The 27,118-nt window shown below is 58.6% G+C and overlaps 2 protein-coding genes across 2 annotated transcripts; one reads left to right on the forward strand and one right to left on the reverse strand.

The window, feature by feature from the left end:
- Positions 1 to 3,415: 3,415 nt before the first annotated feature.
- Positions 3,416 to 8,075, forward strand: KLC3 (kinesin light chain 3). Its single transcript, XM_061139595.1, has 12 exons — positions 3,416 to 3,673; positions 4,176 to 4,406; positions 4,726 to 4,795; positions 5,241 to 5,460; positions 5,845 to 5,932; positions 6,012 to 6,113; positions 6,416 to 6,589; positions 7,199 to 7,289; positions 7,363 to 7,403; positions 7,489 to 7,595; positions 7,732 to 7,795; positions 8,004 to 8,075. The coding sequence occupies exons 1-12, from the start codon at positions 3,416 to 3,418 to the stop codon at positions 8,073 to 8,075; spliced, it is 1,518 nt and encodes a 505-aa protein (XP_060995578.1).
- On the reverse strand, positions 7,952 to 23,172 carry ERCC2 (ERCC excision repair 2, TFIIH core complex helicase subunit). The gene is made up of 23 exons (XM_061139594.1): positions 23,092 to 23,172; positions 22,678 to 22,777; positions 20,922 to 20,999; positions 20,777 to 20,839; positions 20,482 to 20,595; positions 18,100 to 18,216; positions 17,901 to 18,017; positions 17,479 to 17,602; positions 17,299 to 17,395; positions 17,081 to 17,214; positions 16,817 to 16,985; positions 14,859 to 14,977; positions 12,476 to 12,545; positions 12,317 to 12,386; positions 12,122 to 12,223; positions 11,102 to 11,165; positions 10,492 to 10,613; positions 9,722 to 9,814; positions 9,553 to 9,625; positions 9,280 to 9,350; positions 9,035 to 9,178; positions 8,795 to 8,938; positions 7,952 to 8,428 (listed from the first exon to the last, which is right to left on the reverse strand). Exons 1-23 carry the CDS (start codon positions 23,094 to 23,096, stop codon positions 8,336 to 8,338), a joined length of 2,283 nt encoding a protein of 760 aa, XP_060995577.1. The 5' UTR covers positions 23,097 to 23,172; the 3' UTR covers positions 7,952 to 8,335.
- Positions 23,173 to 27,118: the final 3,946 nt, after the last annotated feature.

Here is a 27,118-nt window from a genome sequence, read left to right on the forward strand (position 1 = left end):
TGGGGAGTGGGCCATACACACCCGCCTGCAAGTGTATATGTGTGTGGAGATTGGGCGTGAGTGTGCACGAGAGATGGTGTCGGAAGCTCAGGTGTGTGTGATGGTGTCAAGCGGTGCGTACAGGTGTGGGTACAGGTTGATACAGGAGATGGCCTGTCCGTCCAGCCCTGCGGGGGCACCGAAGGACTGTGTGAATGATGTGAAACTTTCAGTGGTGTGAAAATGTGGGCGACCTCTGATGGTGAGTCTGTAATGCTGTGTGTGTGTGTGTTTGGCAGAGAGTTGAACTGTTTATAGGATTAGATATGTGACCAAGAAATTGCGTGGCCGTGGTTGTCTCTCTGACGGTAAGACCGTGGGGGAATGGCAGGGAGGTGTGTGCTGTGGGGTACGGGATGGTTGTGTGGAGTGTGACTGTGATTATCGTGGTCAGCTGTGTGCTCATGCGCACCGGGCTGAGCAGGTGGAGGGGAGTGTGCTGTTTGGAGGACGTGTGAGGGTGGGAGACGTGTCAAGGACACAGTCCGAGTGATGCGTGGCTGTGCTGGAGCCGTGCATGTCGCTGTGAGCGGTACTCTATGAGGCCGTGTCTTGAACAGTCGACTCAGCTGTTCGAGGTTGTGCATGATGTGTAGGTGGTTGTATACGTGAATAAGGGTCGTGGTTAAGATGACTCAATGAACTGGCATGGTTGTGAGTTTGATCATTTATAGGACTTGCATGTAAGGTGTGAAGCTGTTAGTAAGTCTGATGTGAGGTATGTACACACACGTACAGCGTACACAGAGATCAACATGTGCATAAAAACATATACATAGGGAAAGAGGGAGATTGGGGGTGGAGAGCCTGCAGTGTATAAAACCCACAAGGTTACACACCTGCCCTTACTCTGTGTCTGAGTGGATGTGATTGTGAGCATGTGCCCAGGTGCAGAAAGCCCTGGGCTGCTTTAGGGGATGCCATGGCCGGAGTGAAGTCAGCCTGCGAGTCTGCGCGAAAACATGGAACTCCGTGTGTCTCTACCGCCATCTGTGCCATGGGCACCCGCTTGTGAAGGTGGAAGAGCCAGCATCAGGTCATTCGCACATTTCGTGTGTGAAACTCTAGTGTGTCTGTGTGCGAGTCCGCGGCTGGCCAGGCAGGGGCGGTGGAGGAAGCCGGGAGGAATGATGACAGGTCCACCATGAGTCCTGGGAGCCAGCGAGGGAGGCAGGCGTGGGAGGGAGGGCTGGCTGCCGGCAGGGTGTGGGGGTGTGGGAGAGGGCATGTGTCACGCGTAAATGTTCAAGGAGACAGCCCGAACGGGACTGATTTGGGATTTAGTTACATTTTCGCAAGTCAAGAGGGGTGAGGGAAGAGACGGTTTATTTGTGTGTTGGCTTTTATTTTTTACATTTTTATTGATTCAGAGCATTGTGTTAGTTTCAGGTGTAGAGCAAAGTGATTTGGTTGTATTTTATCTTTATTTTTCACATTGTTTTCCGCTGTAAGTTATAATATATTGAGTATAGTTTCCTGTGCTATGCAGTAGATTCTTGTTGGTTATTGATTTTACATAAGTATATGTTAATCCCAAACCCCTAATTTATCCCTCCCCCTCCCCTGCCCCCTTTGGTAACCATACGTTTCTTTTCTGTCTGGCGTTTTATTTCTCTTTTTTTAAATCATTTTATTTGTTTTTGGCTGTGCTGGATCTTCCTTGCTGCATGGGCTACTCTAGTTGTGGTGCATGGGCTTCTCGTCGAGGTGGGCTCTCTTGTTGCCGAGCACAGGCTCTAGGCGCTTGGGTTCCATGGTTTCAGCTCCCGGGCTCTAGACTGCACGCTCAGTAGCCATAAGGCACCGGCTTATTGCTCTGCGGCATGTGGGATCTTCCTGGACCAGGAATTGAATCTGTGTCTCCTGCATTCTCAGACAGATTCTTTACCACTGAGCCTCCAAGGAAGCCCATGGCATTTATTTCTGAAAGGAAAATGTATCTGTGTGTTGGGTTGTGTGTTTCAGAGGGGAGTGTATGTGTGTTGTTTATTTTCCTTTTTTTTAAAAAAAAAATGTTTGTTTATTTGTTTGGTTGTGCCGGGTCTTCATTGCAACACCCGGGATCATTAGTTGCAGCATGTGAGATCTAGTTCCCTGACCAGGGATCGAACTCGGGCCCCCTGCTTTGGGAACATGGAGTCTTAGCCACCAGGAAAGTTCCTACATATGCTATTTCTGAAAGAAGAATATATGTGTGTGTGTGGGCCTGAGTTAGTGTGTTGTAGTAGGTTGTATTTTGAAAAGAAAACGCGGATGTGAGTGGGTGTGTTGAGTTGTATTTTTAAAAGAAAGTGTGTGTGTGTTGTATTTCTGAAAGGAGAATGTGTATTGTTGTTTTTCTGAGATGGAGTGCGTGTAGAGGCATATTTCTGAGAGTGTGTCTTGTGTTATATTTGAAATAAGGACGCGTATGTGTCATATATCCGAGAGGAGAATGTGTATAGTGTGGTTTTAAGAAGGGAGGGTGTGCGTGTGTTGAGGTCCGTTTCTAAGAGGGGAGTGTGTGTGTGTGTCCCAGAGATGTCGTCCCCAGCATCGTTGACCTTGTCACCCCCATACAACCCCATGCAGTCCCACGTGTGAGACCCTCCCCCCCACCCGTTACCGTCCGGGACTCAGACCCTCAGCTGGCACACGGCCCGTGTGAGTCCCCTGGGCCGCACGTGTGTCCCAGCACGCCTGGGGCTGGCCGGGCCTGTCTGCAGTGGAGGGTGGAGCTGGTTTCCTCTGGTCTGTCAGCTCTTCGGGTCCCCAGGAGTCGCCACATGTGGGGACCCTCCCTGACCTCCCCAGGCCTCCTCCGCTTCGCGCAACCCAGCCCTGTGGCCCTCTGCTCTGCCCCACCCCACCCCCAGTGGTCTGACTGGTTCCCAACAAAAACACCCTGAGAGTGAGCTCACGGAGAGGCTGCCGCCTCCACACGTCCCGCCCCACACGCCCAGCTGGGGAGGGCACCTCCGGTCCGGGTCACACAGCCGGGCCGGCCGGGACGGGGATCCGGGGTCCTTGGGGTGGGGAGGGCTGACCAGGTGAGCTGAGGGCAGGTGGGCGGCCGCGGGATGGCTGCTTGGTCGCCTGGGTTAGTTCCACATGGGAAGGTTTGGGAGTTGTCCTCGGGGCTGGGCCCCGGCACTGAGGACAGGCGAAGGAGACCAGAAAGTCTCCAGCTGCGGGCTCGGCAGGATGGGCGTGGGACAGGTTGCCGGCTGCAGTGAGGAAAGCGTGGAGGCAGAGGGCTGGCTGGGATGGGCGGATGGGGCGATGGCTGGGAGGGGATGTGCGGCCCAGCAACACAGAGGCCGAGGGGCTGGCTTGCCCAGCCCCGGCAGTGACCACCAACCCTGCACCCCGGTCCCGGTCACCCCCAGGAGCAGCCATGTCCGTGCAGGTGGCAGCCCCGGGAGGCGTGGGGCTGGGCCCGGAGCGCCCAAGCCCTGAGGAGCTGGTGCGGCAGACGCGGCAAGTGGTGAAGGGGCTGGAGGCCCTGCGGGCAGAGCACCGGGGCCTGGCCGGGCACTTGGCGGAGGCCCTGGCGGCCCAGGGCCCGGCGGCTGGCCTGGAGCTGCTGGAAGAGAAGCAGCAGGTGGTGAGCCACGCACTGGAGGCCATCGAGCTGGGGCTGGGTGAGGCCCAGGTAGGTGTGAGGGGCGCACTCTCTGCAGGGGTGTGGCTCAGGCCTGGGGGGTCGCCCAGGGGTGAGGGGCCAGGAGTGCTGGGGCGCGGTCTCGGCGAAAGGGGGCCTAGGGGCACCCGGCCCGGGACAGGGAGCCTCTAGTCCCAAGATGGGATCCCTAGCCTGCAGTTGTGGGGGGGTTCCTTCTGTGTGACAGGGACCCCTGAACCAGGTAGGGTCCTTCCATAGAAGGGTGGGTCCTGGGCAGACTTCGGGGCTGCCCGGATTGGATATGACGTGTCCCTGTGGTGTGATCTGTATGTCTGGGTGAAATGGGAGGGAGGGGCTCCCCCAGCAGAATCGGGGTGTGACCCTGGGACTCCCCAAGCATCCCTGGAGCCACATCGGAGGGCTCTCTGTAATCTGGGGGACCCTGGGGAGAAGGGGGTGCTCTGGCTTGATTTGAGGCCCTGGGCAGGGTCGGGGCCAGGCCTCTGACTCGCCGCCCCCGCCCCCCGGGCAGGTGCTGCTGGCGCTGTCGGCTCATGTGGGCGCGCTGGAGGCAGAGAAGCAGCGGCTGCGGGCGCAGGCCCGGCGGCTGGCCCAGGAGAACGCGTGGCTGCGGGAGGAGCTGGAGGAGACGCAGCGGCGGCTGCGGGCCAGCGAGGAGGCCGTGGCCCAGCTGGAGGAGGAGAAGAGCCACCTGGAGTTCCTGGGGCAGCTGCGGCAGTATGACCCGCCCGCGGAGAGCCAGGTGCGGCCGGGCCAGCGAGGCGGGGGCCCCCCAAAGGGCCCCCTGACCCTCTGCAGAGCCCCCACCTTCAACGGTTCCCTGGCCTCCCTGGAACCTCCGAAGAACCCCCCCCCCCACAAATCCCAGACCCACTGGAACTTACTCAGAAGCCTGCCCCAAGCCCAACTGCCCCCACAAAGCCCCAGGATGCTCCACAAGCCCTCAGGAGACCCCTGGGACCCATGCCCACCACCTCCCTCCAACCCTGGGGTTCAGGACCCCTGTCTTGGAGTCAGACTCTCAAGCCCCGTGACGCCCCACTTTCCTCCTCTCTCTGCAGCAGCCCGAGTCCCCCCCTCGCCGGGACAGCCTGGCCTCCCTGTTCCCCAGTGAGGAGGAGGAACGGAGAGGTGGGTGCGGGGCTCAGCCATGGAGGACGGGAGGCCGAGGCTGGGGAGGGGGCATCTGAGTCGCTGGACCCCGAGGTCTCTGGGGAGGATGGGGCAGGTCAGGGCTGGGTGTCAGGAGGGTGAAGCAGGTGGCTGTGGGTGTTTTTTGGCGGGGGGCGGGGGGGGGCGGTGACAGGGGGCAGGTGAGGCTGGAAAGCTGGAGACCAGGCCTGTCATGATGACCACAGTGCCAGGAACCCGGCGGCTGCCGTGCATCCGTCCCACAGGCCAGGCCCCCTCCTATGGGCCAGTGAGAGGCCTGGGATTCCCATCTCAGGAGCCAGTGCGGGGGCCCGTGGTCCCAGGGGCCAGCGAGGCAGCGGTGGCTCTGGGGGGGCACGTGTCCCCTTCTGTGCGGGCTGGGGGAGCAGGAGGCCTGCAGTGACTCGGTGCCCTGCACCCCCAGGCCCCGAGGCAGCGGGGGCTGCGGCGGCCCAGCAGGGCGGCTACGAGATCCCGGCCCGCCTGCGGACCCTGCACAACCTGGTGATACAGTACGCGAGCCAGGGCCGCTATGAGGTGGCCGTGCCGCTGTGCCGGCAGGCCCTGGAGGACCTGGAGCGGAGCTCGGGCCACTGCCACCCCGACGTGGCCACCATGCTCAACATCCTGGCGCTGGTGTACCGGTGGGGGCCGCCGCCGCTGCAGGGGGGAGGGGGGATGTTGTTGGGCAGAAGTGGGGGGCCCTGGTGTCCTGCTCTACAGCACAGGGTACCCGCAGGGGTGGGGTGGAAGGGGATGGAGATCTGGGGAGACCCCCGAGACTCGGGCAGAGGAGTCAGTGTGGGCAAGAGACCCCCAACAGAGTGGGGCGGAGGCCTGGGGCGGCAGAGGCTTGGCAGCCACCTGGGCATGCAGGGACCCTGTGCCAGATCTGGGAGGTGTGGGGACACCCAGAAGGGACCCCCGGGGGACACCACCCACGCTCAGTTCAGCCAGCTCCTGGCCTGCCAGTGTCAGCCCAGCCCAGGGCCCCGGCCTAACCCCCTGCCCCCGGGGCTGCTCCACAGAGACCAGAACAAGTACAAAGAGGCCACAGACCTGCTCCACGATGCCCTGCAGATCCGGGAGCAGACGCTGGGCCCCGAGCACCCTGCGGTGAGTGGGGGCCCGGGAGGGGGAGCAGGGGGGCTGTGGGCTGGGCATCCCCATCCCTGACCCCCTCTCCACCCCACAGGTGGCCGCCACCCTCAACAACCTGGCCGTCCTCTACGGGAAGCGCGGGCGTTACCGGGAGGCAGAGCCCCTGTGCCAGCGTGCCCTGGAGATCCGGGAGAAGGTACTGCCCAGCCCGGCTCCTGCGGGGCCCCCATCCCACACAGCCCTTCCCCTCTGATCCTGAAGCACTCAACTCTGTGGCTCTGGCGTGACCCTGACTTGTTCTCGTGACCCCGGACCTTTCGTGCCCTTTCCCATGTGATGTGAACCTGGAACCAGCTTGAACCTAGAGTGCCCAGTCCCCTGACTCACCACCCTTGACTCCAGCTACCAACTCATGAGCCTCGTCATGACGGCTGCTGGCAACATGTGGCCTGCCACCCCCAGATGACCCCAGATGACTTGTGACCCCGTGATCCCTAGGTCCTGGGTGCCGACCACCCGGATGTGGCCAAGCAGCTCAACAACCTGGCCCTGCTCTGCCAGAACCAGGGCAAGTTCGAGGAGGTGGAGCGGCACTACGCCCGGGCCCTGAGCATTTACGAGGCCCTGGGCGGGCCGCACGACCCCAACGTGGCCAAGACGAAGAACAACCTGGTGAGGGCCCCTGGGGGCTCAGGGGCTCCGTCCTGGGGCCCCAGCACCAGGCAGGTACCCATCGTCTGAGGGGGCCTTGCCCTGCAGAGAACAGGGGCCCCACCTCTGCCCAGCCCTTGAGGGTGCCCCACGGCGCGGGGCTTCCACACCAGTGAGGCTCCCCAGCTCAGAGGACGTGGAAGGGTCGGGAAACTGGCAGGCTGGTGGGGGCCAGAGAACAGCTCCGGGCAGAGAGGAGGCCGGAGAGACTGGCCAGAAGCAGAGAGCGTTTACTGAGCCAGGCTCCCTTCTCAGGACTTTGCCTGGACCGTGTCCTCAAGGGCCCTGCAAGGTAGGTGCTCCCACTGCCCCACTGTGCAGATGAGGAAACTGAGGCAGAGAGAGAGCTGTCGCTGGCTCATGGTGGAGTGGGGAGCAGGCCCCTGCTGAGAGCCAGCAGGTCACCTGCCCCGTGGGAAGCGGTGGACTCGGGCTCCAAGCCCACTCTGCAGGTGGCCGGGGGCCTGGAGTGCGGGGTGAGGCCAGGCTGCTTCCTGGGGGGCCAGGAAGGAGGTGCCGGGTGCGGCACCTAGATGAGCCAGGATCACTCAGGCCATGCCCTCCCCGCAGGCCTCAGCCTACCTGAAGCAGAACAAGTACCAGCAGGCGGAAGAGCTGTACAAAGAGATCCTCCGCAGGGAGGCCCTGCCTGCCCCGCTCGGTGAGCCCCCGGCCCCTCCCCTGCCCCAGGGGCTGCTCAGCGTCCCCCCGACAATGTCCCCATCTGTCTCCAGGAGCCCCCAACACAGGCACCACCGGTGACGCACAGCAGCAGGTGAGGAGGGCTTTGTGCGGGCTCCCGGGGGAAGGGGGCCCGGGTGTCAGGGGAGGCTGACCAGCGTCCCCGGCGCCCTCCCCAGACCCTTCGTCGGAGCAGCTCCTTCTCTAAGCTCCGGGAGTCCATCCGGCGTGGAAGCGAGAAGCTGGTCTCCCGGCTCCGAGGCGAGGGGGCGGCAGGGGCGGCCGGGTGAGTCCACCCCCTCCCCCTGTCCTGCTTGAGGACCATGCGTGGCTCCCGTCTCCCCTGTGACACACACCAAGCCTGGTGCCAGTCTCCCAGGGTGGGAACCAGACTCACTGGTGCTGCCCCCGTTCCTGGGCAGGATGAAGAGGGCCATGTCGCTCAGCATGCTGAACACGGATGGCTCAAGGGTGCCTGAGAACCAGGTGAGGGGACCCCTGGATCAGGGATGGGACAGGCCCAGAGGCCAGGGGGATGGTCAGGCTGGCATTGGAATGGACACCCAGACGTGAGCAGGATGGGTTTTATTTGGGTAGATGCAGGAGGATGGGCAGACAAGTGGGCCAGTGGCGTAGCCCCGCTGCGCTGGGGCAGCCCCGTGTCCCGCCCTCACCCGCCCCCGCCTGTCCCCAGTTCCCCAGGCAGCACCTGAGCGAGGCCTCGCGGACCCTCAGCGCCAGCACCCAGGACCTGGGCCCCCGCTAGAGGCGACAGGACCACGTGGCTGCGGCTTCTCAGGAGGAGCGGGAGGGGTGGGCGAGGGGAGGGAGTCCTCTCCTCTCCCTGATGGCTTCCCACGGCTCCGGCCTCCCTGAGCTCCGCTCCCGAGATTAAAGGCTGTAGATCTGGCAGCTAGAAGGTCTGCCTGAGGTGTCCTCTGGGGACCTCCAGGCCTCTCCCGGAGGCCCCTCCGAGCACCAGGACCCGGGCCGGCTAAGGCTCGGGCATCACGGCCCCGCCTGGCGCTACAGCTGCTGGGCAATCTGCTCAATCCTCCGCAGCGTCTCCTCCGACTCCAGCTGCTCCAGGCTGAGCAGGGACAGGCCCAGCTGGTCCTCCTGTGAGTGGGGAGAGGGGGTATCAGCTGGCCCATATCCCCACACAGGGCTCTGGTAATGACAGGAGGTGCCACCCAGGGGCCCAGGACAGGATGCTTGAACTTGAAATGCCCGGTTAACTCGGGGCAGCCCATCCCTGTGAATGGAAGACGGGCCTAGGGAGGGAGGTGTCAAGAGCGCCAGGTCTGAGCCAGAGAGGACTGGCCTTCCATGGGCCCCACGACTAGCTGGGGACGCCCTGACATCAGAGGCCCTCAACTCTTCCCCCAGCAGCCAGGCACAGGTTGGGGGTGGCACGCACACAAACCTCCCTGTCTGAGGCAGGCTGGGTTTGGGGCTCAGGGGTCTTCCCGGAAGAGGGCTCACCCGGTGGAAGGGCTGTGCCATCTGCCTCAGGAAGTACTTGGCGACTTGGACCCCCTCGTCGACGGTCAGGTTGAGGTTGGCATCCGTGAGGTGCTCCTGGATCCACCGGGGCAGCTTCCCCCGCTTGTCAGCCCGAGCAAACCGCTGGTGGTGGTGAAGGTGTCAGGACCCTGGGCAGGGAGCCCAGGCACCCGCAGCCTGGTCCTCCCCCTCTGATTGGCGGGGGCCCTGAACCCACACCTTGTCGGCAAAGACCATCAAGCCATAGTCCGTCTTGCCCCTGATGGCCCGACCCACACACTGGGCGGCGTGGCGCATGGCGTCAAAGGTGAGAAAGTCATTCTCACGAATCTGGAACTGGTCCCGAAGGTATTCCAGCCGTGCCTGTGGGTGCAGAGATGGGGGCCAGGGCCCTTCCTCACACTAGCCCCAGGGGAGGCCTTCACGTCCGCCCGCCCCCCCCCCCCCCCCCCCGCGAGGCTCACCTTGAGAATGCGGCTCTGAGTGTAGACGTAGGGCACCCCAAACATGATGACGGCCCGCCCATAGTGGTGCACTGCGGGGCGAGGGGAGCAAGAGGGCTCACTGCGCGGGGCCCAGGGGCTCTTGCCCTCGGGAGGGGGTACCCAAGGGCCCTGCCGGGCGCCCAGGGATGAAGGGAAGGGGAGGCCCCTGTGTGTGCAAGGCGGTGGGTGGGTGAGGTTCCCTCAGGGAACAGAAATGGCCACGCAGGGGCGGGGAGGGCCGAATCCACTCACCAAAGTCGATTCCCTCCGACACCTTGCCTCGGGCCACCGAGAGCAGGATGGCCCCGCGGCCGTTCTCGCAGGCCTGGGGAGAGGAGGCCAGGACACAGACGCATCACCGGGGAGCTGTGCCGCCTCTGGCCCCCTCTGCCCAGACTCCCCTCGTCCCCCCAGTACCCACCTCCTGGTACTTCTCCAGGGCGACGCTGGTCTCAGCCCCATCCTGGGTCTCGATGAAGAGCAGCTTGTTCCTCTGGATGTTCTCCAGGATGCCCTTCGGGGAGGACACAGGGAGATCAGAATGTGGGCGGCAGACAGTGGGTTCAAGGACGGAGCTGTCCTGCTTAAACTCAGCTCTGCCACTGACGCCCCTGCGACAGGCCACCCCTGTCCCCCGGCCTCAGCCTGCCCTCTGGAGACCGGGGGAGGGTGGTGGCAGGGTCCAGCTTCACTTCTTTGGAAAACCCTGTGATCCGGGGAGGGAACCAATTGCCATCTTTTGGACAAGTCGGGCAGGCACGTGGCCCAGGGTGACCAATCGGGATGCTCCACCCCCAGCTGGTGATTGGTAGAGAGACTGATGTAGGCCAGGCAGAGCCAATCAGAGGCTGCCTTGAGCGTTCACATTTGATACTGAAATAGATCCATGGTTCTGACTATAGCCTACCCAAAAGAGCAAAGAGGGAACCAGGAACCCCTCAGGTGGGGTGTGGTCAGCCTCTGAGGGGCACGCCTCTGGGGAAGGCGCCCAGCGAGGCCGCTGATGTCCTAGTTCTTAACCTGGATGTGGGGGCACAGTGAACGCGGCTCCTTAAACTGCCCTGTGTGTTTTAGATACTGTCCTGTCACTTACAACACATGTCACCATCTAAAACACAAGAGGGAAGAAGCCAATAGAGGAACAGAGTCGAGAGCTGAGAGGGTCCGTGCGCTGGGCGAGAGGCGGCGTACCTGCTCGTACCAGGAGGCCACGGTGCTCTCCATGTACTGGTAGCTGGTGAAGAAGGCCACGATGCCATCAGGGACCACGGCGGACATCTCCAGCAGGAGGTTTCCGTAGTTCCGGATCACCGCTGTGAGGGGTCAGAGATCAGACCGTCTCCTGACCTGGGTCCTCCTCCCCACTCCCCATCAGAGCTTTTCTGTCTTAAACTTGGGGTTCCTAGGAACCCCACTGCCAGCTGTTCACACGCATTTGAATTCTCCTTCCAGAGTCATGGGAGGATTGTCCCTTGACCCACCAAAGTTAGGTGTGGCCCTGTGACTTGCCACGGCCAGTGAAGAAAGGTGAGTCCAGGTGAGGAGCTTTCCGAGCCAGTGCACAACCCACCAGGACCTGTCCCGTCCCACCTCACCAGCACAGTGATGTGTCCGATGATGGAGGTTCCCAGAGGGAGCGATCCGTGGCAGGCCCCCACCAACCCACAGTGGCATGTAGCATGGGCAAGGACTTCTGTGTGAAGCCACTTTGGTTTTTTACTGCATCCATGACCCAGCTCATGCTGACCGATCCACCTCCCCTCTTGGGACCCACACAAACCAGCCCCCGTGGGAACCATACCAATATCTTCCCGGGTCTCAAACTTGGAGCTGATGGCCACCTGGTCATTGCCACGGCCGATGATCTGGAGAGGGCGAGAGAGGCCATGAGAAGCACACAAGCAGCAGCCACCCCGTGTGTGCTTGCGGGCTGCGGGCTTTTAATAGACACAGTGTCACCAAGTGAACCCTCAGCTACCCTCTTACCTGCGGGGTGCAGATGAGTGACCTCAGGCTCACAGAGGGCGAATCGCCCGCCCAAGGTCACCCAGCAAATAGACCACAGAGATGGAACTGACCCCAAGTCTGTCCGTGTGTCTCACCAGCAAGGACCCTCTAGTCTGCCCCAGCCTCCAGCCAGGTGGTTCCAGGAAGCTGCCCCTCACCCCACAGGCAAAATCACAGAAGCACCGTGTGTGGAAGGTCCGCACCAGCCCAGGGCAGCTCCGAGAGCCAACACCCTCGGGAAGTGCCAGGCGCTTAAATCCGGCACGGACTCATCTAGTAGCCAGAGCCGCCCTGCCCGGGGCCCGCTCAGCGTGCTGACAGGTCTCCGTGGTCTGACTCGTCAGCACGTCTCTGCTCAAATGTGATTTCCACTAGAGGGTTTGCTCAGACCCCTTGGGAGTGTTTCAAGTCTGGAAAATTCTCAACTCTAAAACACATCTGCCCAGCAGCTTCAGAAACGGGACTGAAGGCCCATGTTAATGAGGTTCATTTTACAGAGAAGAGGACCGAGGCCGACTGGCAGGGTCATTTAGCAATGTCACTGCCAGATGATGGGCCAGGCAAAACCATGGTAAGCCAAGTAGCAGGCCCTGGGCCATGAAAGCCTTTCACACTCACTAAATCCCCTCAGCCACCCTGGGAGATCAGAGAGAGGGTGTTCCCATTTCACAGATGAGAAAACTGAGGCTCGGGGAGTCAAACTCAAGCCCAGGTCCGTCAGAACCCAGAATCCGTGCCCTCAGCTTCCTGAGCAGTGGAGAGAGGAGGGGCGGCCCTCACTCCCACCACCCTCCCCGTCACCTCCCCAACACACCATGGGGCAGAGGCAGACCCGGGCCAACGTCATGGTGAAGGTTGCCATGGTGACGGGATGGAAGTCCAGGATCTTGGGGTAGATGTCCAGCGGGGACAGTGTCTACAGCGGGGACAACAGAGGGATCTCAGCAGGACTTGGCAGGAATCAGGAACCCCCTGGAGAGGGCTGGGGGCCAGAAGGGAGGGTCCTCACCCCGGATGTGATGATAACTGACTGGAAGCGCTCGAACACAGGTTTGATGGCCAGCGAGGCATCCATGCAGCTGTGAGGAGCAGACCAGTGTGGTTAGGGCCAGGCTGCGGGGGCCAGGCCCCTGTGGTCTGCTGACATCCCCCTGGGGTGGGATCTCACCTGAAGTGCAGGATGGGGTTGGCAATGGTCGGGGTCCTGTCGTCGAAGGGCTCGATGATGATGGTGAAACCTACAGGGCGCCGGTGAGACTCCTTGAGCACCAATCATGACTCGGTCCACTCCCCCGCACCCCCACCCACGGCACTCGGCCACCTCGCCCCCCACTTTCTCCCTCCACTCCAGTCCCCCTCCCCTCACGTTCCTCAGTGAATGGGACCAGCCATCAGCAGCCCAAAGCTACGACCCAGGCCCGAGTCCAATATATACCCCAACCTGCCCACCCCTCCCCCTGGGCTGACACCTATGTGAATGTTCACAGAGGACCCTGAGTCGGGCACCAAAGGCTCACCCCTCACCCTCCGGGGACCACGGGGGCCCACCACACCCCTCCAGCCAAAGCCTCCAGCCTTTTCCCACCAGCTTTCTGTCTAAGCGGTCAGGAGGCCGGTCAGCTCTGCTCCAAAGTCCGGCTGCCCTCTGACCACTTTCCCTGCCCCCGCCCAGACCGGCCACCATCACCCCCTGCCTGGCCCACCACAGATGCTTCCTCATCCCCGCTCCCTTCACAGTGGCCAGAGGATCCTTGAAATCGAGTCAGGTCACATCCCTCCCTGCTCAGAAGCCCCCAGGGCTCCCCCCAACTTCCCTCCCAGGGTCCAGAACTGTCAGTGGGATCCTGCCACGCCCACCCCCTTTCCTCTGTGCTCATGGGCTTCCTGCCTAACTTTCAAAACCACCAGGGTCACAAAAAAAATCACAACCCCACCAGAGTCATTCCACCCCAGAGCCTTTGCACTTGCCCCACTGTCTGGAAAGCTTCCCTAGGCAGCTGGCTCCTGGTCATTCAGAACACAGCTCAAATGTAAGCTCCTCAGGAAAGCCACCCTGGTCACTGTAGACACTGTGTGCATGCTCCAACACAGCAACATGTTCGTTTCTCATGGAAACTATCACGTTCTGGAATAATCTTCCTTACCCACGTTTATATCTTTGCTACCTGTCTTCCCCGCTAGAAATTCTGGGAGGTCAAGAATGAGGTCTTTCATGGTTCCTGCCACTTCCCCAGGGCTGGGCCTGGCCCATTTATTGAGCAAATAAATGAATGAACACATCCACATAATCGATTTCACTTAGTAAAGATTTTTTTTTAAAATATCATCACGTCCTCTGTGCCGAGCCCTGTACTAGGAACACAGCAGTGACTGAGAGCCCTGGCCTCGCCCTCTCAGGACTCACAGTCCAGGGATGGGGACACAGCTGTCCCCAGAGTGACCACTCTGAGTGGGCAAGGCTGGGACAGGGGAGCCTAAAGGAGGGGGCCTGGCCCAGCCTGGGAGCCAGAGGAGCTTCCTGGAGGAGGAGGAGACGTCTCTCCTGAGCCAAGAACTGAGGGGTGAGGGGGGAGAAAGTTGGGAGGATGGGGAAGGCTGTTCTAGGTACAAGAATGTGAAGTGTCGGTAGACGGAGAAGTGGGGAAGAGAGGAGGACAGACAGACCGACAGGGGGGATGGGATGGATAGAGGGACAGAGGCAGAGGGAAGATTCCAGGGACACTTGCTGCCCATTGGCCCTGGGGTGGGGGACGGGCTATCTTCCTGCCAAGGCCGGGCCCGCCCGCAGGCAGTCAGACAGGCTGACCTAGTTTGTTGGATAGAGGAGTAATCCCCGGGGATGAGACGGAGCCCTTGGCAGCTTAGAGCTGCTGAGTGGGGGGCGAAATGCTCCCCTGTACCCTCCCAGCAGGCTGGGAATCTGAGCGTCCTCTCCTCCAGGCAACAAGTCCCGGCCTCTTCACCTCCCACGACTCCCTCCAGCAGCCCTCGCGCCCTGGCCCGGCCTCTGCCAGAATCCTCTAAAGCGCAATCTGACCCTGCCTCTCCCTGTTCAGAACCTGCCATGGCTCCCCAATGCCGCGAGGAGCAGAACGACCACCCCCTCACCCCGCCCCCCAGGGTGAATGGACCCCGCAGAACCTCTCCCGCCTCGTCTCACGGCACTGCCCACCCCCACCCTCTTCCACCTGCGGCCAGAGGGAGCCTTTGAAAATAACCCGTCTAAGCACAAGGCTCACTCACTCAAGGGCTGTTCATGGCTCCCCACTGCCCTCAAAGTAAAGCCCAGGGCACTTCCCTGGTGGTCCAGTGGCTAAAATTCCCCACTCCTATTACCGGGGACCTGGGTTCAATCCCTGGTCAGAGAACTAGGTCCCACATGCCTCAACTAAAGATCCTGCATGTCACAACTAAGACCCGGTGCGGCTAATAAATTTTAAAACAGATAAAGTCCAAACTCCAGAGCCCAGCCTGTCCAAGTCCCAGGGGCATCCTCTAGGCTCTGCCGGATCCTGATTCCGGCTGCAGGGGGCCGGAAGAGGCGCACTCACCCTTGGCGTAGGTGCTGACGAGCGTGGCGAAGTTAGTGAGGAGGGTGAGTGGGGAGAAGTCGGTGAGGTCTGCGATCTCCAAGGTGTGCAGGAGGGAGCGGAGGCGCTCGGCGCAGAACCTGGTGGGGTGAGGGGCGGAGGCTGCAGGCCAGACAGAGCGCGTGCCCACACGCCACCTCCCCAGCTGCCTGACAGCTCCAGGTCAGGGTCTGGGTCACTCTGTGTCCCTACCTCGTACCACTGCCCATCACGGGGGGCCGCAGCCACAGGAGGGTACACAGAACTATAATCTCACATCCTAGTCACCGCTCAAATTCTTAGATGGTAAAGAATCTGCCTGCAAGGCAGGAGACCCAGGCTCAATTCCTGGGTCAGGAAGATCCCCTGGAGGAGGGCATGGCAATCCACTCCAGTATTCTTGCCTGGAGAATCCCATGGACAGAGGAGCCTGGAGGGCTGCAGTCCATGGAGTCACAAAGAGTCGGACATGACTGAAGTGACTAACACTCCAGAGTCACACAGTCCTCACGTGAGGTAACGCCCTCCTACATAGGTTCTCAATCAAAGGGGGCGACCCACGACCACCCACAGCATCCCACGGTCACCACGTGAACCCTGCAGGGTCACACGGCCGTACGCTCCCACCCAGAACCCTCACGAGGCCTCCGTCACAGACACTGTCCTTGGTGACACAGCATTAGAGTTCCACACGCGCCCAGAGGATGGCCTCACACACCGGGCCTGACACACGCTCTATCAGCGGCGCACTCACAAGGCCGCCCAGCTCGAGGCAGGGGCAGGCCGCAGAGCGGGAGCATCCGGCTTTGGCGCCAGGCAGACGGTCAAGTTTAAAACCTGCCTCCTGGGACCTTCCTGGCGGGCCAGTGGTTAAGACGCCCAATGCAGGGGGCTCAGGTTCAATCCCTGGTCAGGGGACTAGATCCCACAAGCAATCTGTCTTTCTATCTCCCAGGCTCGATCAGACGGCCCCTCTGTGTTCCCTCAGCCCCCAGGACTCCCCCCCAGCCCTGGACGGTCCCTGTCTGGGACAGGTCTGTCTCCCCAACTGGACTGTGAGCCCAGGAGGGCAGGGCCAGGGCCGTCTCTGCCACTGCTGTGTCCCCAGGCAGGCCCTCGGAACACGGATCCTGCGACTCAGATCCGCTCTGTCCTCACAAATCTCTCCTGACGGTAGAAGGGTGAGGCCGCACCAAGGGCTCCCACCTCCTCAGCGGCAGAGCAGCCAGGAGCCTCAGAGCCCCACCGGCCGGGCTTCCGGTCACAACCACACACAACGCCGTGTGGCTTCCCCTCCACGGGACACAGCGTCCTCATCGGCAGCACGAGGCAGGGATGCTGTGTTGAGTCCCCGGGACGTGGACCGCAAAGCGCTCGGCTCATCGTCAGGGCCCTAGACCGGGAGGGTTCCTGGGGCCGCTGCTTTGTCATTAAACCACCACAGGAACCTGGGAGTAAAGGGGCTGCCCCCCTACCCCTTGCACATAGGAGGAAACTGAGGTTCAGAGAAGACCAGACTGATCCACACAGCAAAGGAAAAGCAGAGAAAGCTCCACCCCTGCTCCCGGGGTCCTCATCACGGCCCTGCCCCCAAGACTACACCGAGGGGCTGGCTCCTGCCCAGGGGCAATGAGAGGCACTGGCGGGAGGAAACAGGGAGTGGGGGGCCCACAGCGTTTTCTCCCATCTCCCACCCCGCTGGCCCTCATCAGGAGCCCCTCTCCAGGGCCGCTCCCTCCATGGCCTGGAGTGAGAACACCCCTGAACACTGGCCAGGGCCCTGGGGTCTCGCCCCTCGACCCCACACACAGTCTTCCATCACACTCCCCGAGGTCAGTTCTCTGATCATGGCTACTGACACCGGTGACATGAGACCCCGGGCGCCGACCCCCCACCCCCGCCGAGACCCCCACGCCCAGCCCGGGGGTGGGGGTGCGCACCTGAGGGGCTTGCGCTGGATGCACACGCGCTGGGCCAGGCCACTGAGGAAGGCGGGCGGGCTCTCCTGGACCACGTGCTGCACCCGCAGGCGCCACTTGACGTACTCTAGCAGGCGGCGCAGGAAGCCCAGGAAGTGCTCGGCCGTGCGGATGGAGCCGGGCACCGCCTCTGCGGGGAGACGGGCTCAGCCAGGCACCAGGCGGGGGGGGGGGGGGGGGGGGGGGGGGGTGTGGCGCGGGGGCGAGGCGGGGGGCGCGGCTCACCCTGCAGCACTTCGTCGGGCAGCACAGGGTTGGCCAGGTGGGCATCGGTCTCCCGGGCGGCGCTGGCCTCCCGCAGCCCCTCCACCAGGCGGCGGTACTCCTCCCGCAGCCGCTGCTCGTCCGTCTCCTTGATCCTGCAGGGAGTCGGGGTGTGGGAAGAGCTGGGCCACTTGGGGGGCTGGTCAGGCGCCAGAGTCTATGGGCTGGGACACCCCCACCTGAGCACTGTCTTCTGCAGGGTCTCCAGGTTGGCCTGGCACCGATCCAGGGTGCGGCGGGTGAGGTTGACGCTCATGGAGTCGATGCAGACGTTGTCTGGGGAGAGGACTGGGCTCAGGCAAGCGGACGCAGCAGCAGCGGAGGGGCCGCCTCGCCTCCCCGCCCGGCTCCCTGCTCACCGATGTTGTGGGCCTCGTCAAAGACTACCACGGCCTTGCGGGCCAGCTCCTTGGACACCAGGTCGGCAATCTTGGGGTCCAGCAGGTAGTGGTAGCTGTAGACCACCACGTTGGCGTGCAGGATCTGGGGGCCGAGGGGGCAGGGTCACCCTGGCCGCCTGCCAGTGCCCACCCCCAGGGCCCCGCTGCCCCGTGGGCTCCACCCTCCCTGGTCCCAGAGGGGAGGCAAAGAGAGGAACCCAGGCAGCTGGACAGACAGACACAGACATGCAGGCAGAGCGAGGAACAAACAGAAGTGAACAGGGAGAGACAGACTGACGAACAGATACAGGCACAGACCAATAGGGAGATCTCGGCAGGCAGGCAGGCGGGTGGGCAGCCTGTAACCCTCCCACCCGCCTGCGGCCGCAGCGCCTCCTCACTGAATATCGGGCCAGGAAGTACGGGCACCAGCCCTGGCGCCGCCCCACGGCCTTCAGGTCGTCCAGGTTGTAGATGCCTGTCGGGAGGGGCACCTGGCGCCCGTGGACATCAAACTCCTGGGGTGAGAGGGTGGCTGGAGGTCAGGGGGGTTGCCTGTGGCAACTCGCCCTCCCTCGCCCCCTGCCGCCCCGCAGGTACCTCGTAGAAGCGGCAGTGGGGCAGGCTGGAGTCCCGCTGGTACTGCGCCCGCACGTACGAGGCCGTGAGGCTGTGGCATTTCCCGTCCACGTCCTTCCCAAAGCGCAGGGGCGTCACCTGCGGGCCGGGGAGCATCTTAGCACCGGGACAGGCCAAGAAGCCGGAGCACAGATGGAACTCGGGGCTCAACACCTGACGGCTGGGGGGGTGGGAGGTCACCCTGTGAGATGACCAGGGTGGGACTCGGGCGTTTGTGGAAAACTTGTCCTGAACCTGCTTCGTGATTAAACAGTTAAGGCACCTGCAAACTTACTGCAAGGATGCAAGAGTGGCCCAAGTGTTGGGATCTTATTCTTTTTAACATGTTAAACCCTAGGACTTCCCTGGTGGATAAGAATCCGCCTGCCAGTGCAGGGGACACGGATTCGATCCCTGGTCCGGGAAGATCCCACATGGCGCGGAGCAGCTAAGACCGTGTGCCGCAACTGCTGGGCCCACTAGTCTAGAGCCTGTGCTCTGCCACAAGAGGAGCCACCGCAATGAAAAGCACGCACCGCAACGAGAGAGTAGGCCCTGCTCGCTGCATCTAGAGAAAGCCTGTGCGCAGCAACGAAAGCCCAACATGGCCAAAAATAAGTAATAAAACAAACAAAACACAATGTCAATTATACCTCAGATTTTTTTTTTTAACATTAAGGCTTGAAGAGCCTTCAGCATGTAGATTAAGGGTAACTGCTTTATCTTTTAAAATGCTACAACAGCCAGAAACCTCGGCAAGGTCTGAGAAGCAGAGGAGGTTCTGATCACAGTTTGAGACCCTCCTTACCCCTGCCCTGCTCCGAACCCTCCGAGGCTCTGCTGGTGGCACCGTCACAGCCCAGGGCTGCCCTTCCTCGGAACAAAACCCTTCTCTCCCCAAAGTGAGGGCTCTGAGGCTGTGGGCCCCTCCCTCTCCCTCTCCCATTTCATCAGTTGCAAAGACTATGCTACTTCTTTCTCTTTCTTTACATTGTGTTACTATTATTTTTAAATAATAATAATGCCTTTACATTTTATTATTATTACTTTTAACAAGCAATACAGGGGCTTCTGTGGTGATCCAGGGTGAAGATTCTACACTGCCAATACAGGGGGTGCAGGTTCGATCCCTGGTTGAGGAACTAAGATCCCACATGCCTTGGGGTGCAGCCAAAAGACAATAAATAAAAATAGGTCCAAGTATGTCATATGAGGCACACAAGGTTAAATGTGTTATAGATGCTCCCACAGAAAAGTATTTTAAAACTCTGAAAACCTTCGCTAGGACTGAAGCAGAGAGCTAATGGCAAATCTACTTTGAAAAACTCAATTCAGTCCAGATGAAGACTACAGCTATGCTGGTAAATCCTTCCAAGGCAGCAGGCCCGTGGAAGGAAAATACTGAGATGGAAATATCTGGCACAACCTTTAGCCATATCATCCAGGTCACTATACAGCTCTGGAGACAACTAAGACACCACCCTGAAATATAGTATAATACTGCTTGAGTCCTTACCACATTTCCAGAAAACCTACTCCAGTTCATTAATTCTCGACTTCTTACTATCCTAAGGGGGGACAGAACCACCTTTTGAACATGTTCTGGGCACACCCATGCATCGATTTACTACATGGTGCCTCTTCATTTATGGCTCTTAATTTAAAGTCCTAAGTCAAACTCTTATTTAAAAGCAAGCATCTCAAGGGACTTCTCTGGTGGTCCAGTGGCTAAGACTCCCAGTTCCCAATGCAGGGGCCCCAGGTTTGATTCCTGGTCAGAGAATTAGATCTTGCATGCTACAACTAAACCCAGCACAGCTAAGTAAACACATAAATATCAAGTGGCCTAGCACAGTTGGCCCTTCTGATCTGCAGTTCCACAGATACGAAGTGTCAACTCTACATTACATGACCTATACATTTTATAACTAGAAGTCTGTATTTTTTGACTGCTTCACCCATTTCACCCAGCCCCTACTTCCTTGCCCAATCTTATCAACAACGGTATGAAGCAGGTAATTAATTATCCCCATTTTACAGACAGGCGGACTGAGGCCCAGACAGCAGAAATCACCTATGCAAGAGTATATGGCTAGTACGTTTCAGAATCAGGAAACCAGGCCTGCCAGACTCCAGGAGCTACCTTTTCACCTCTCCCAGGCTGGGGGAAGTGGGAAGGCTTCCCGGAGGTGTGCCTGAGCCATGAACGATGAGTTGGCACCTGATGAGTGAGAACAGAACTTTGTGCAGGGCCCCTGCGCATCTCCCTGAGAGGTCTGGTCTGGGTGGGGATCTGGAACTCCAGGTTGGACGGAAGTTTCCTCAACTCTGACACTTAGGGAGAGGGGAGGAATGAGCGCTCACCTCGGGATGAATGCACAGGTTCTTCCGGGAGCTCAGAGCCAGCCCCAAAAATGGCAGCTTCTCGCCCTCCTGTTTCTCATAGAAGCTGAGTAACTTTCGAAGCTCTTCAATCACCTGTTACAGTTGATGAGGGAGGGGGGAACTGGCCTCAATGAAAGCCCAAGCCCCTGTCCAGGCAGGCTCCAGCCCCTTCCCCAGCTTCCCACACGCCCAAAGCTATGATGGCAACCACCAGGGGGACAGATGAGTTAGGGGAGAGTGAGGGCGGGGGGCCCTGGGATGGCCCCGGGCTCACCTTCTCAATCTCAGGCACAGTCCTCGAGCAGTAGATGAGTTTAGTCACCTCCAGGGGATACGCCTGCCGACAACCACGGGCTCAGGCTCGGCCCCCGTCCAGCCTCCTCCCTCTGCCCCCTCCTCGGGCCCGAGGAGTCACTTACCCGCTGGTATGCCATGATCAGGGCCAACAGAGACACTGTCTTCCCAGTGCCTGAGGGCATCTCCAGGACTCCATGACCCTGTTTGTGGTGGGCAGAAGGGACATGACACAGGCACTCAAAACTCCAGGGACACAGACTCTGGGACCCTCCCCCCAGAATGAAACCATCTTGGAATAACAGGACAACACAGTGATTAGAAATCTAGGCCCCAGGGGCAGTGGAGTTGAACCCCACTTTTGCCACTTTTCTCTGAGGACTCTGTATCTCTAAAAACTGGCCTACAGTGGTGAGGACTCCAAGCTTTCACTACTGAGGGCCCAGGTTCAAACCGTGGTCAGGGAACTATGATCATGCAAGCCACGCAGTGCAGCCAAAAAAAAAAAAATAGGGGTTGGGGGTCTAATAAGCTCTTCTTCATCACATGACCATGAGGACTAGTGACAAACTGAGGGCTAAATATCTAGTACAGTATCTGATATGTATGTATACTAAGTCCCTTCAGTCATGTCTCTTTGCAACCCCATGACTGTAGGACTATAGCCTGCAAGGGTCCTCTGTCCATGGGGTTCTCCAAGCAAGAATACTGGAGTGGGTTGCCATGCCCTTCTCCAGGGGATCTTCCCAACCCAGGAATCTCCTGCATTGCAGGCAGATTCTTTACTGTCTGCACTACCAGGGAAGTTCTATCTGATATGTAGCGAGCCCTCTCTTTTAATTTATCAAGCACCCCATGGCACTTAACTCTGTGCCTGGCACTATTACTAAGTGTCTTACATCAGCGTATCTCAACCTCGACTCTCTTGACATTTGGAGGCCGGATAACATTTGACTGTGGGGTCTGTCCCCCACTGCAGCAGCAAATGTGGCCTCTATGTACTAGACGCCAGTTGCACCCCTACTCCACTAGTACTGACAACTGGGAATGTCTCCACACTTTGCTGAATGTCCTCTGGGGGTCAAAATGGTCCCCAGTTGAGAATTTCTGCCTTACTTAGTGAATTAACCCCTGCAGCCCTCATTAATATGAAAGTGAAAGTAGTGAAAGTGTTAGTTGCTCAGTCCTGTCCGATTCTTTGCAACCCCATGGACTGTAACCCGCCAGGCTCCTCTGTCCATGGAATTCTCCAGACAAGAATACTGGAATGGGTTGCCCTTCTCTTCGCCAGGGGATCTTCCCCACTCAGGGATCGAATCCAGGCCTCTTGCATTGTAGGTAGATTCTTTACCATCTGAGCCACCTGGGATGCCCCATATTAAGCTGAGGTAGGTACTATTACTATGGCTATTTTACCAAGGTACAGACCATGAAGGGGAGATTAAGTGACTTGCCCAAGGACACACTGCTGTGGGTAGCCAATTCCTGAGTCTCTATATACCTAAGCCAATCACCGAGCAGTTCAGCCTTTGATAAAGGTCAGCTGCAGCTATTTTTAATTACTATTATTTGAGATACCAAGTTTGGCAGCGCTGGCTATCACAAGGACCTCAGATTAATCTCTAGACCAGGGGTCCCCAACCTCCAGGATCTAATGCCTAATGATCTGAGGCCTAATGATATAATGCCTGATAGACCTGATAGAATAATAATAGAAATAAACTGCACAATGATGAGTTTGAATCTCTCCGTCCGCAAACTGTCTTCTCCAAAACTGGTCTTTGGTGCCGAAAAGGTTGGGGACCGCTGCAATCTCAGTCTTAGACGCGCGTGTGTCAGCCCCACCTGTCAGGTGGGCACCGGCGGGCCCGGCCCACCCACCTTGGCATCCAGCGTGCGTTTGAGCTCCAGCATGTACGAGAACTGCTCCGGGTAGATGTAGTCGTAAGGGAAGTAGACCAGCAGCCCGTCCACGTTGAGCCTGGCGGCGGGGGCTGCCGGATCAGTCCCCCGTCCCCTCAGCCCCTCTCCAGCCCCCACACTCCCCTGCCGTCGGGCCGAGAGCGGTTGCCGGCCGAGCACCGGCCGTGTTGTCCGTCCCGCACATCCCCCCAGTTCTCTAGGAACCTCCAGGTCCCTTCGGCATTCCCTCGCTGGCCCTCCCCGCGGCTACCCCCACCCCAGCGCGGCAGCCTCCCTTCGCTCCGCCGGGACCCGAGGCCTGACCACGCGTCCCCGCATCTTCCGGACCCCAAAGCCCGCCCGCGAGCCGCGAACCAAGGGCCCCCCTCTCACTTCATGGCGCCGGTCGCGGCTTGAAGCGGCGTCGGCCCGCCTCCCTCATGAATATTCAGGAAAAACAGGCTCCTCAGGGCATCCTCGAGGCGCTGCTCCACCTTCTTCGCGAGGCCATTGGCTGAGCCTGCCGTCACTCCCCACTGGAGCGACGTCAGGCGGCACAGTGCGCGTGCGCACGGCAATTGCGGGAGGCGGGCTCCAGGAGAGGCGGTGCCGGAGGCATCGCGGGGGATCGCCGAGTACCCAGAACAAAACGTTGATGGAAGAGAACTGAGAGAATCGATCTCATTCTCCGGCATTCGGTCTTCCTGCGTCTGTCCAGATTACCTGAGCAGCAAATGCATGCTCAATTTTATTCTATTCTATTTTTGGTTTTAAGAGGTCCTCCTCCCCCCCCCCAACTTCAATAAAGTAACCAAGTCTAGAATGGGAGAACCCAGAGAGGGTCAGAGCCTGGGGGATCATACAGGGCTTCTTGGGAATCTTCCCAACCCAGGGGTCGAACCTAGGTCCCCTGCATTGCAGGCGGATTCTCTACCATCTGAGCCACCGGGGAAGCCCTGTGCTGTACATAGTCGCTCAGTCATATCCGACTCTTCGCGACTCCATGGACTGTAGCCCACCAGGCTCCTCTGTCCATGGGATTCTCCAGGCAGGAGCTCCCAATTATCTGATGTCCCGTGTATTTGCGCTTCCTGACTTCCAATGCACGCAGTAGTAACCGCAGCTTGCAGCAAGCAGAAGCGAGCATCAGCTGGGAACAAGAGCTTAGTTCCCGATCAGGAAGTCTTAACCTCTAGACCTCAGAGGCCAGAGGCTAGGACCTGGATTCCCAGTCGTTGCCTGCCTTGTTAAGAAAGAATTCGGGGGAGGAGGCAGAAGGTAAAGAGAAAAGTAAAAAGTTTATTGGAAAAGAAGAGTACGTGTAGAAAGACTCTGGGGTTACACCTTTGGGAAGTTTAAATCTGTTGTAAGGGGGCAGTTTTCCAGATCTTGGTCTTACTTCAGGCCAGTCATCTTGCTTTGTCCCCCCTCCCTCCACTGAGGTGCCCATTCACCCCTCAGCCAAGATGAATCAGGAGATGAAGTCTTCTGGAACCAGCAAGCCGCATTATGGCCTGGAATTATCCCCTGACTTTTGACACACGGGGAGCCTTTCTGCCGGCATGGTGTGTTTCCCTTGTTCCAGAAAGGGGGGTGGGAGCGGAGATCCGTTCATCCTCTACTCAAATAGTGTTTTGCCCCTCTTTGTCCTTGCCATGATTATTATCTTAAGGTGTTTACAAGAGACAAAGACGGGCTATTTACCCTGTATCTGTTGTTACTTCCACTTCTGAGGGCATACAGGAGGCTGAAAGTAAATGCCTTAACTGGAGCCCACCTATCTCCTGTCTCAGGAAATGCTAACAGAAGGTTAGTTGTGAGTATCCAGCCTGAAGCCCATTTCTTCCTGCCCCATGAAATGTAAAAAGGAGGCCAGTTGTAAATGTCTAAACTGGAGCTCGTCTATCTCCTACCTCATTCCCAGTTTGTTCTCCTGCTGCATGGTACTGCAAGGAGCATCACTGTGGCATGTCTTAAGGCTCAGGGTCCTGTGAACAACCTCACTAATTGGCTCAACACCCAGGCCACCGCCGCCACCATCACGAGTTCTACTAGCTCCCTAGCCCCTATTTTCAGAGACTTTACCTGACTTTGGAAGTATATTCTCATTTGTATGACTGTGACAGAACGTCCTTTTTTTAAATCTTTATTGGATTTGTTACAATATTGCTTTTTTTTTTTTTAATGTTTTGATCTTTTGGCCCCAAGGAATGTGGGATCCTAGCTCCCCCACCAGGGATCCCTCACCACACCCCCTGCGCCAGAAGGCGAAGTCTTAACCACTGGACTGCCAGGGAAGTCCTTAAATGTCCTATGTTGGTGTAAGGGTCATTATCCCCACTTTAGAGGTGAGGAAACTGAGTCTCAGAGCAAAACTTGCCCACAGCTTGACAGCTAGGCCAGGTGCGGCTCCCCATCCCTCCCTTAGCCCCACCCTGCCCGCTCTGGGTCATCGCCGTCTGGGATGGCTGTCTCCCCTACTGGACTGTGAGCCCCAAGAACGTAGGGCTGAGACTGTCTTGGTCACCAATGTGTGTGAAGAATAAAGTAAAGAGTTGGATACAACTGAGCGACTAGACACAGTACATGGCATGCACAGAGCAAGGGCTCAATGAGTACACGCTTACAGTCTGCCCTCCATATCCACCGATTCAGAAGCCACAGATGCAGATGAACTGTCCTAGGATATTTCTTTGTGGGGCTTCAGGATTCAGAGATTTTGGGTATCTGTGTGTGTGTGTGTGGAGGGAGGGTCATCCAGAACCAGTCCCTCCGCTTATACCAACAGACAACTGTATTTTCAGTCTGCTGTTGGTCCTCACCGATAGTAAGGACCTAGTGTATTCCCTTCCTTAGAATCCATCAGTACAAGCCCAGGGTTGAGGGGAGGGCTTACTCAAGGGCATCAATACCAGGAGGCAGGGGTGATTGACAGCCATCTTAGAATGACCGCCTCCTACCTGCTCCAGGCCTTTGTAGTTGCTGTTCCCTGTGTCTGGAAGGCTCTTCTCCCAGACCTTCCCTGACTTCCCTATTTAAATTGCAATACACAGCACAGCACACACTGGCTAGGCCAGATGATGGTCCCCAAAGATCTCCCGGTCCAGATCCCTGGAACCTATGAATGTTCTTTCACGTGTGTTGACCAAAAAACAAAACAAAACACAGAAGGTCCCAAGTAAGAGTTTAGGGAATTCCCCGGTGGTCCAGTTTAGGGCTTCCCTGATAGCTCGGCTGGTAAAGAATCTGCCTGCGATGCGGGAGACCCCAGTTTGATTCCTGGGTTGGGAAGATCCACTGGAGAAGGGAAAGGCTACCCACTCCAGTATTCTGGCCTGGAGAATGCCATGGACAGTCCATGGGGTTGCAAAGAGGCAGAACAACTTTCACTTCACTGGTGGTTTAGTGGTTAGAATTCTGTGCTTCTACTGCAAGGGGCCAATCGGGGAACTAAGATTTCTCAAGCTGCATAGCATGGCAAAAAAAAAAAAAGTTTATTTAGGTGCTTAAGAATTGCAGTTGGAGAGACACAGATTTGGGTAAAACTGAAGGAGTATTCCAGAGAATACTGGAAGAAGGAGAAGGCAATGGCACCCCACTCCAGTACTCTTGCCTGGAAAATCCCATGGACGGAGGAGCCTGGTAGGCTGCAGCCCATGGGGTCGCGAAGAGTCAGACATGACTGAGCGACTTCACTTTCACTTTTCACTGTTATGCATTGGAGAAGGAAATGGCAACCCACTCCAGTGTTCTTGCCTGGAGAATCCCAGAGATGGGGTCGCACAGAGTCGGACACGACTGAAGTGACTTAGCAGTAGCAGAAGGAGTATTCCAGGCTTCCCAGGTAAAGAACCTGGGCTAGTGGTAAAGAAGCTACCTGCCAATGCTGAGGACGATTGCAGGTTTGATCCCCGGTACAGGAAGGTTCCCCATGCCGCGGAGCAACTAAGCCTGTGCCCCACAAATACCGAGCCTGCGCTCTAGAGCCTGCAAGCCACAACTACTGAGCCTGCGTGCAAGGAGCTTACATTTTTGGCAGGTGTTCTGGATGCCTATGTTAAGACAATAGGTGATTAAAGGGTGAGGTTCTAGCCAGGCTGGGATGTGCAGAAGTCACACTTCCTCAGTGTCCTCCCATCTCCATTTTAGAGAGCTCTGTTAGCAATACTGACTGCATTTTTATTTTCCGCCTATGTAACGGCAAAAGGGAACTTGCAGGTGTGATGAAGGTGAGGGTCTTGAGCTATCCAGGTGCATCCTAAGTGTAATCAGGTGTCCTCATAAGAGGGAGATTTGACAGCCAGACAGAAACAGAGGCAGTTGGACAATAAAGCAAGATACCGTTTTGAAGCTGGAGAAAGAGGGCAGAGCCAAGGAATTCAAAGAATGCAGCTCTAGAAGCTAGAAAAGGCAAGGAAAT

This window comes from Dama dama, chromosome 4, assembly GCF_033118175.1.
Source record: "Dama dama isolate Ldn47 chromosome 4, ASM3311817v1, whole genome shotgun sequence".
Lineage (NCBI taxonomy): Eukaryota > Metazoa > Chordata > Mammalia > Artiodactyla > Cervidae > Dama > Dama dama.

Bases quoted from the DNA above. Each gene is read 5' to 3' on its own strand.
- KLC3 (XM_061139595.1), top strand. From the start codon at position 3,416: ATGTCCGTGCAGGTGGCAGCCCCGGGAGGCGTGGGGCTGGGCCCGGAG. The intron at 5,461-5,844 runs GTGGGGGCCGCC...GCTGCTCCACAG, and splicing joins ATCCTGGCGCTGGTGTACCG to AGACCAGAACAAGTACAAAG. The intron at 6,590-7,198 runs GTGAGGGCCCCT...CCCTCCCCGCAG, and splicing joins CCAAGACGAAGAACAACCTG to GCCTCAGCCTACCTGAAGCA.
- ERCC2 (XM_061139594.1), bottom strand. The intron at 14,978-16,816 runs GTGCGCACCCCC...TCACCCCACCAG, and splicing joins ATCCAGCGCAAGCCCCTCAG to GTTCTGCGCCGAGCGCCTCC. The intron at 8,429-8,794 runs GTGAGCCCTCTT...CCCCACTCACAG, and splicing joins TGGCACAGCCCTTCCACCGG to GAGGACCAGCTGGGCCTGTC.